At 43.2% G+C, this 9,705-nt stretch overlaps 1 protein-coding gene across 3 annotated transcripts in view; it reads left to right on the top strand.

Annotated features, from left to right (window-relative positions):
- The window catches only part of C1QTNF3 (C1q and TNF related 3), a 129,231-nt gene that overhangs the window by 99,474 nt on the left and 20,052 nt on the right, over positions 1-9,705 (top strand). For all 3 annotated transcript variants that reach the window (XM_069964777.1, XM_069964776.1, XM_069964778.1), the window contains 3 exons: positions 2,871-2,979; positions 3,387-3,541; positions 9,053-9,182. In XM_069964777.1, the coding sequence (XP_069820878.1) occupies positions 2,871-2,979; positions 3,387-3,541; positions 9,053-9,182 (394 nt within the window). The remainder of the gene's footprint in view (positions 1-2,870; positions 2,980-3,386; positions 3,542-9,052; positions 9,183-9,705) is intronic.

The following is a 9,705-nucleotide window of genomic DNA, read 5'->3' on the forward strand; positions in this document are numbered from 1 at the left end:
CCCATCTGACCCCACAGCTCGTAGCATTGCATGTCTCATTTTATTGCACTATGTTTATATCCCTCGGTTATGTTTGGCCTCTTGGATGTAAAGATGGAAATTTTTCAGATTAGCGTCGATGAAGGATTAACAAGCGTCCCGTAAAGAGTTCTGTTACACTTGGCACTTTGGTGACTTTTTGCGGCTGTTAGTTTTTTCCTTTCTTTTGTGGATTTATATGGATAGAATTGGTTGATGTATTATTGTTCATATAGAATTTATTAAGAATTTAGATATATCTGTATAAAAGTGAGGTAAAAAGACCTCCATTAGCTAGGTGTGTGGTCAGACTGGATACTATAGGGGGCGCAATATACAGCCTATTCTATTGTAGCTTGCATCACCAGTCTTACCATCTATTGTATAGCAGTATTATTTACTTATTATACGGCACTGTTATTAGATGACTAGTCGGTAGGGTTCTGAGGCTGTGATTTGGTTTCTGTGATGATATTATTTGAGCCCTCTATAGTTTTATTATCTGAGCACCGTACTGCGGTATTATTTATGCAATTTTGGATTATGTTATTTGAACCGTGTATGGTGGTATTATTTATGAGATGTATGGTGGTATGATCTGACCACTGTATTATGGAATTATTTGTGCACTATATGGTGAGATTATTTGAGAACTGTATGGTGGTTTTATCTGAGTACTGTATGGTATTATTTGTGCACTATATGGTGAGATTATTTGAGCACTGTATGGTGGTTTTATCTGAGCACTGTATGGTGGTATTTGTGCACTATAAACTGTTACCATGTGAGTACTCCATGGTGGTATTATTTATGCAATATATGATGCTTGTATCCTAGCACTTTACAGTGGTGTTATTTATGTAATTTCTGATTTTATATTTCTTGAGCACTATATTGTGAGATTATTTAAGCATCTGAACATTGTATGGTTGTATTATTTGTGCACTATGCAATAATATGTGAGCACTCTATGGTGGTATTATTTATGTACTCTATGGTGGTATTATTTCTGTAATGTATGATTGTATTATTTGTGCACTATACAATGGTATGTGAGCATATTACTTAAGCACTATTTTGTAAGATTATTAGAGCACTGTGTAGTGGTATTATCTGACCATTGTATGGTGGTATTATTTGTGCACTTTGTGATGATATTATTTATGCACTATACAATGGTATGTGAGCGCTCTATGGTGGTATTATTTGTGCACTGTATGTTGATATTATTTATGCACTATACAACAGTATGTGAGCACTCTATGGTGGTATTATTTATGGAATGTATAGTGGTACTATTTGTGCACTGTATGATGGTGTTATTTATGCAATTATTGATTACATTATTTGCACACTGTATCATGGAATTATTTAAGCATTGTATGGTGGTATTTTTTGAGCACTGTATAGTCTATTGTTTGAGCACCATATGATAGAATTATGTACTGTATGGTTATATTATTTAAACAGTATATGATTATTTTATTCATCACTGAATGATAGTATTATTTGATGACTGTATTGTAGTTTAAATGTAAGGGGTACTCCAGAGGGGAAAAAAGGTTTACACATTTATATATATGAAACTCAAGTTTTCCAGTACTTATCAGCTGCTATATGTCCTGCAAGAAGTGGTGTTTTCTTTCCAGTCTGACATGGTGCTCTCTGCTGCCACCTCTGTCAATGTCAGGAACTGTGCAGAGCAGGAGAGGTTTTCTATGGGGATTTGCTACTGCTTTGGACAGTTCCTGACATGGAGAGAGGTGGCAGCAGAAAGCACTATGTCAGAATGAGAATACTCCACATCCTGCAGGACATACAGCAGCTGATAAGTACCTGAAGATGAGATTTTTAAGTAGAAGTAATTTACAAATGTGTACCTTTCTGACACCAGTTGATTTGATTTTTTTTTTTCTTTTCTGGAGTTTATTCAGTATTACAAAAACACGGCCACTTTTTCGATAAACGGTGCCAATCCTGTCCTCAGTTTGTGTGTGGCATTAAAACCTATTAACTTTAATGGAACTAGGCTGCAATACCAGACACAAACTTAGGATGAGTGTGGCACTGTTTATGGAAGAAAGCAGCAGTGTTTTTATCATTCTAGATATCCCCTTTAATGCACTGTGTACTGTATAATTTTTGCAGTGTATGTAAGTGGCGGCACTTTATAACATACACTCTTGGCTCTTATATGTCTATTTGTATAATATTACAGAGTAACAGTACATAAACTTAGTACAATAACTACAGAGATCTAGTGCCACTTATACATGACTACTGTGAGTGTCTGCAAATTCCAGCTCATTCTTCGGCTGTTTTTGTCTTCCTGGCCACCACATGCCACCACAAACAGGCCGGAGGGACCAGGAAGCCACGACATTGTGCAATGGAAATATCCTGTTAAAGGTGTACTTCAGCAATTTTATTTTATTTCAAATCAATTTTTTTAGTACTTATCAGCTGCTGTATGTCCTGCAGGAAGTGGTGTATTCTTTCAAGTCTGACACAATTCTCTCTGCTGCCACCTTTGTCCATGACAGGAACTGTCCAGAGCAGTAGCATTTCCCTATAGAAAACCTCTTTTGCTCTCCAGACTGAAGAGAATGCACCACTTCCTGAAGGACATACAGCAGCTGATAAGTACAGGAAGAATGGAGTTTTTTTTTATTACAAATTTCTGGCACTTTCTGACACTAGTTGATTTAAAAGAAAATAATTTTTGCTGCAGTAACCCTTTAATAGTAAAATGAAGTGTAGCGATAGCGTGGACACAACTGTCTAGGTCCTGTATGAACGTCTTGTGATGTCTCTATATTGGGGTGTAACAATACTTCCTTTATGTTCTGCAGCCGCCACAGCAACCGGAGTGTAATAGCTGCTGCAGGGGAGAGTTTGGATATAGGTTTCAACAACCAATTGCTGGACCACCAGGACTACCTGGACCACCGGGTATCCCAGGTAATTGTGCATTTGTAATATATCTGTATTCTGTAACTATGCAGAACCATAAGGGCTAAAGAATTTATTAATGAGTGTGTTAAAGAGCTTAGAAAAACATGGCAGCTTTCTTCCAGAAACAGCGCCACTATTGTCCTCAGGCTGGGTGTAGTATTACAGCTCTGTTGCATAGAAGTGAATGGAGGACAGAAGTGGGGCTGTATTTGCAAGAAAATAGATGTGCTTTTTCTTATACCCCACAACCCCTTTAATACCTAGTTGTAGTACGAAAATTCGTTGGAGTACCCCTTTAAGGCACCATAGTGATGAAATTACACCCTGTACTGGTTGCATGACTCTTTTACCAATGATGAAAACTTACCCTATGTTTCACCATCTAACTCTAATTTTTTGTGGTTTGTTTACAGGAAACCATGGAAATAATGGGAACAATGGAGCAATGGGGCAAGAAGGAGCAAAGGGGGAGAAGGGTGATAAAGGAGACATGGGCCCCAGAGGGGAACGGGGTAACACAGGTTTGAAAGGTGAAAAGGGATATCCTGGCATCCCCCCTGAGCTGCAGGTAAGAGTGCTGAACCTATATAGACTGAGAAATATACCGAGCTGTGCACTGGGATACATTGTTACTAGATTGGATACAACACTAGTGCTTTGTTATCAACCACTGACAGCAAGTGGCAGAAATGATGTGGCGGAGAACAGACAAATAAATTAGAAGGTTGTAGAAATTTTTATACAGTTAAGAAAATATGTAAAATAAAGCAATATTCAAATATAAGAAAGAAATATATTCAACCTCTACTTGCAGTCAGTGAATGGATTCTTTTTTCTCACAGCTGATAGTTTGCTACTGTGTATTACAGCAGGTTTACAGGACTGTGCAAACCCTGATGTAAGGGCCCTATCACACCAACAGATTATCTGACAGATTTTTTTAAACAGAGAACAGGTCATAAAGGAAAGACTGGGATTCCTAGTCTTTTCAAATCCCCTTCTGGTTTTGGATTACAAAAAATCTGTCAGATAATCTGTTGGTGTAATAGGGCCCTAAGGTATCATAGCTATATCATTGTTTCTTCTAGCTGGATTTGTATAAGACACATAGGTAACAACTGAGTAACGTTGCAGGAAGAAGAGAATGGGAATAAAGTCATTTATAAAGCCTCATATTCCCCTGTGTGTCTATTGCCATAGGGAGAAGAACAGAGACGGGGGCAGCATAGATCTAATAAGCCCGGCCCTTGTTTCCCGATGTTTCCCCTCTAAGGATTGATGAACATTGCAGAGAAGCCTGTACAGCAGTGCATGGAGAGCTTGCATAGAATAAGACCTATGCGTGCTGCAGTACAGGCTTCCCCAGGTGCATCTATGTACAGTCAGCCATGATACAGCTACATGCACGAGGCCATAAACAGGAACAGAAGTGCCCATGACTGGGTATTACTAAGTCCTTCTCCTCCCTTTCCCAATAAAGACACCACGCCATATGGATTTAAATCAGTCACAGCAGCCGAATTTATTAAAGGGCAACTCCGGCGTTCCCCCCCCCCCCCTTAACTAACACACATTACAAAGTTATATAACTTTGTAATGTATGTTAATCACCTGCCTGGAGCCGTTCCGCCTCTTTACCCCCCCCCCCCTTCCCCCCCCCTGGAAGTAAAAAAAACCATACTTACGAATTTACTGTCGACCCCCGTCCTCTTCTCCCACCGCCATTTTGTGACGATGTCGTCACAAGCGGGGGGGCGGGCCTGGTCATCCTCTTCTTCCCTGTCTTCCTTTAGAATGAATGGGAGCGAAAAGACTGCCGGTGCGCACCAGCAGCCTTTTCATAGGCTGGAATGCATCACATGGCTTCCAGCTTGCTCAGCTCTGATTGGCCAATGAAAAACGTGCATCGGCAGCCTTTTCAGTCTCATTCATGCTGTGGGACCCCGGAAGTGAGGAAGAAAGTTGTCCTTTAAATGCAAAAACAACCAAACAAATGATGATAACACCTGTCCCACATAAATGACATCCGGTGGAGGTGGTCCTCAGAGCCCTAAAATAACATGGTGGTCGCCCACTATTAAGCATGCCCACAGGTTGAACCTCCAGCTGGTTCGCACAGGCTCAGGGAATATAGTTAAACACCTGCGTGCACCTTTTTTAATCCCAAGTGGTTAAACTCCAAAACCCACCAGTGATTTACCTGTGACCGCCATTCCAATCACCATAAATGCATTAGTTTGGGAGCTCAAAACCTGACAGTGGTTCCTTTCCATTCCCATTCTCTCCATCCAATTCCGAGGACCCCCCCCACTCCCCCGCTGCTGCGACAAAACCCTACACGCTGTGTTCTGATACCCTCCCGTTACCATAATGACAACCCAGATAGGTGGGTGTGGGTTGTCAGTCCTTCCTTTGCCAACTGGAAATGGCTAATCACAGCCCCCCTTTTCTCAACTTTATATACATATACCTCCCTCCTTATGAGAACAGCCCTCCTTCTGCCCCACTTTTCCCTTGACCAATGCCTAACCATTAACCCCTATGATCCCCCCACCCCAATGCCCATATCACAACCCCCCAAAACTGTCTCCCTCAGCCCCCTTGCTGATTCCTTCCCCTATCCAGAACTTTCTCAGTCTCACTAAACCCAGTCATGCCGACCTTCCCTAAGCATCCTGCACAGTCCGGCTATTACTTTTAGGACCTGGACCCCATAGCCCTGTGATATGTAGTACTGGGACCCTGACCCAATAGCCCTGTGATTTGTCCTGCTGTGGCCCTGACACTATAGCCCTGTGATGTCCCCTGTGGTGTCAGAAGCAGATCCTGTAAGGTTTGAGGTGCAGCCTCCCTATCCCTGTGATGTGTCTTGTGGTATTAGTAGTAGATCCTGTAAGGTGTGAGGTGCGGCCTCCGTATCCCTGTGATGTGTCCTGTGGTGTCAGAAGATCCTGTAAGGTGTGAGGTGCAGCAGATCCTGTATGTCCTCCATGGATAGGATATGTATCTCCAGTACATCCCACAGATGATCGATCAGATTGAGATGTGGGGAATCTGGAGGTCCAGCCACCACTCTTTGCCCTGAACAATACCTGCAGTGTGGCCCCCAGGGCATTATTCCCTGCCATTAGGCTGTCCTGCTGCCATAAAGGGGAAACTTGGTGTGTACAATGGTTAGGTAGGTGGTCGGTGTCATAGTAACATAAACATGATGCTAGGACACCAGCAGAAAATTGCCCATCACACTGGGCCCGCCATCTTGTCTTCTTTCCAAAGTGTATCCTGGTGCCATCTCTTCCCCAGGTAAATGACACAACTGGCCGTCCACATGATGGAAGATGTGACCCCTTTAGGTTGCCACCTTCTATGGCTTCATGGCTCAGTTTTGATGCTCACATGTCTATTTTTGGCAGTGGACAGGGGTCAGACGGTCTCTGACTGGCCTGTGGGGCCCCATATGTGTCTTGTGTGATCTGACTCCTTTTTATCATAGCCAGTAGGAACTTCAGCAATTTGCTTTACAACATTTCCGCTATGGGATCAGACCAGATGGGCCAGACCCCCACCCCCCCACTCACACATCATGAGCCTTGGGCCCACATAACCCTGTCCTGATCACTGTTTGTCCTTCCTTGGACACTTTGGACACCCCACAAGACCGGCCTTTCTGGACATGCTTTGACCCTGAAATCTCCACATCGCAGTTTGGCCCTTGATAAAGTCGCTCAGATCCTTACACCTATATGCTCCCTTGGGGCTATAATCTCTTATTGGTATTCTACCCGTATCCCGAGTCTATAATATCACTTTGATCGACATTAAAAGCTTTAAAACCATCTGGTGTCAGAGCAATTCTCTTTAGGGATCACCGTGACTTTGGGTCTTTTATCTTAATAACCAAAGGAACAAAACGGAAGAACTTTGTCGCTGGCAATCGATACAAAGTTGCATGTTGGTGCTTGCTTTATGTAATTACTGAAAGGCTGATGGCGGCGATATTCACCAGGCCTGACGATTGCCTGCGGCATCCTATCTGTCTGTGTGTCACACATTGGCGCACTCCCGGCCAGGTGTCTGTGGTTTTTCAGAGATTAAAAAAAACCAAGATGGCTTTGTCCCCCGGTTTCCCACGGATGGAAAAGATCGCTATTTAACATGACATTTTCTTGTTTTTATTCCATGAAAGCTCTGACTTTTTCACGTTATCTCTGTACACGCAATTACTTTAATAAAAAGCGCAAGTCCCTTGACTATCTGAATGTTTTCTGGCCCCAATAATTCAGTCCGTGAGGGAGAGGAGTGTTTCCATGGAAACATATCCGAGTCTTCTTTTTCCTGTTTAACACTTTTATCTTTTTGGCATCGTGTCAGGTCCGTGTTGTCAGGGAGATGGCTGTCTTAACATTTAGGAGAACTTTTTGTAGTTTTCAGAGGAACTTTAAAGCCTGGAAGGATAAATGAATGCTGATATGTAGCTAAATCCCCATTGTTAACAGCATTCAGCGACATGCTTTATGGCAAGCCTCATGGACATAGACACAATGAGCATCTTTAGACCCTATTCTTTGTATAGGACATGTTTGTAAGCATTTTCTGTGACCTGCCCAAAGGTCATTCCACAGGGAATGGAAGGCTGAACATCATCTCTATTATCTATTATATTCTCCATCTACTGGTGTCACTGTATGTTGTAATACAGATCAATTTTACTTATCATCACAGACAGCTTAGTTTAAGGCTGAGTTCCCACAGAGTAAAACTGGCGGAATTCCGCAGCAATCTCGCCAGCCTCCATGTCACACTGGCAGTCTATGGGAGGCTAGCGCGCCTCCTCTCTCCGCTCGTAAGAATTAACATGTTCATTCTTCTGCGCGGAGAGAGGAGGCGCTCAAGCCTCCCATAGACTGCCAGTATGACACAGAGGCTGGCAGAATTCCTGCGGCAGAGAATTCCACCAGTTTTACTCTGTATGATCTGGCCCTTAGGCCTAAAGGCAAGATGGAAACTGGAAGATTTCAGGAGTATCTTATAAAATAAATAGTAAAAAGGGTAAATAAAAAAAAACACCAAAAATTCTTTAAAGAATTTGTTTAACATAAAAACTTAAACAATAGATAATTTTCCGACTACACATTCCCTTTAAAGGGGTTTTCCAGAGAAAAGAAAATGTTATACATATAGCTAGGGGTGGTGTGAAAAGAAATACTCTCCTCTCCTACTCTCCTTCAGCTTCTGGTCCCTGCTCATCTCCTCTTCTTCCTGGGTTCTGTGACCATTCATCTGTGTAGGGTAGTGACCAGGCTCAGTCTATGATTGGATGAATGTGGAATCAGGAAAAAGCAGGGATAAGCAGGAACTGGAAGGTGTTGGGGGGTAGGTGAGTATCACTTCTTCTATTAAGGGCAATTTCCCAAGGGCTTCTTGCCTGTATAAACTTTAGAAGGTTTATGCAAATTAGGAGATAAAGTCCACAAGATCTCAGCGCTGGAGTGATCGACTGAAATAAGAGTCATATCTGATTTAGGATAAGAAGCCCTATTGTACACTATATTCACTTTAGTCAGGAAAAAGCTGCTAACGGATTTACCTTAAAGTGAATGTACCACCAGGCCCAGGCTGAAGCACTGAAGGCTGGCCGTCCCACCCTTAGTGGGAGGAAACCCTAGCCCCTGTATGATAGGGTTCCATTGATTCTAATGGAGTCACGTCATGGAGGGGCTGGGGTTTCTTCCCACTAAGGGTGGGTCGGCCCGCCTCCAGTGCTTCAGCCTGGGTCTGGTGGTACTGTCACTTTAAAGGGTCTGAGACTAATGTCTTTGGTGCCACACACAACACCGGACACCCTCGATGGTCAGAGCTGTTTTGGTGGTATGAGGGGGGGGGGGGCTTATTTTGATGCCTGCAGTCAGGGTCCGAGCCTCAGAAAGGAGAGTAACTGGAGATGAGTGAGTCAATATACCAAGAGATACACTGAGGCACTGTTTTCTAGTGTGGCCTACAGAACCAAAGAATGGTCAACCAGCCTATGCTAGCTCAGACCAGGTAGTAATAACTCCCGACATGGCCTCTTCTTTCGTAGGTAGCCTTCATGGCCTCTATGGCAACTCACTTCAGTAACATAAACAGTGGAATCATCTTCAGCAGCGTGGAGACGAATGTCGGAAACTTCTTCGACGTCATGACTGGAAGGTTTTCAGCTCCGGTAGCGGGTACGTAATTCAAGGGAATTATCACAAATCTATACTAAGTGAATCAAGTAGTAAAAACAATCTATCCCCAAGAACACACAAATTTCATAAATTGTGCTATTTGTCATAGGACAACCATGACAGAAGACTAACTCAAGTTTTTGTCAATGAAATACAACTAAGCGTACTATTACACGGAACGATAAGCAGCCGTATTGGCCCGATTCGGACGATTTTCGCTCCGTGTAATAAAGACAACAATCAGCCGATGATCGTTGTCATCGGCTGATCGTTGATATAGGTTATAACCTATAATTTTTGGGCGCCGACTGCGCACCGATACGGTTAATAGCGGTGCACGGTCATCGACTGATGATCTACATTACCTATTTACGCTCCAGGGCTGCTGCTGCGGTCCGCTTCTCCCCCGGTCCCGTGTGCTCCAGCTTCAGAGCGGCCTGTCAGCTGACAGGCCGCTCAGCCAATCACAGGGCGGGACTGCTGCAGCCTGTGATTGGCTGAGCAGCCTATCAGCTGACAGGCC

This window comes from Dendropsophus ebraccatus, chromosome 3 (assembly GCF_027789765.1).
Source record: "Dendropsophus ebraccatus isolate aDenEbr1 chromosome 3, aDenEbr1.pat, whole genome shotgun sequence".
Taxonomy (NCBI): Eukaryota; Metazoa; Chordata; class Amphibia; order Anura; family Hylidae; genus Dendropsophus; species Dendropsophus ebraccatus.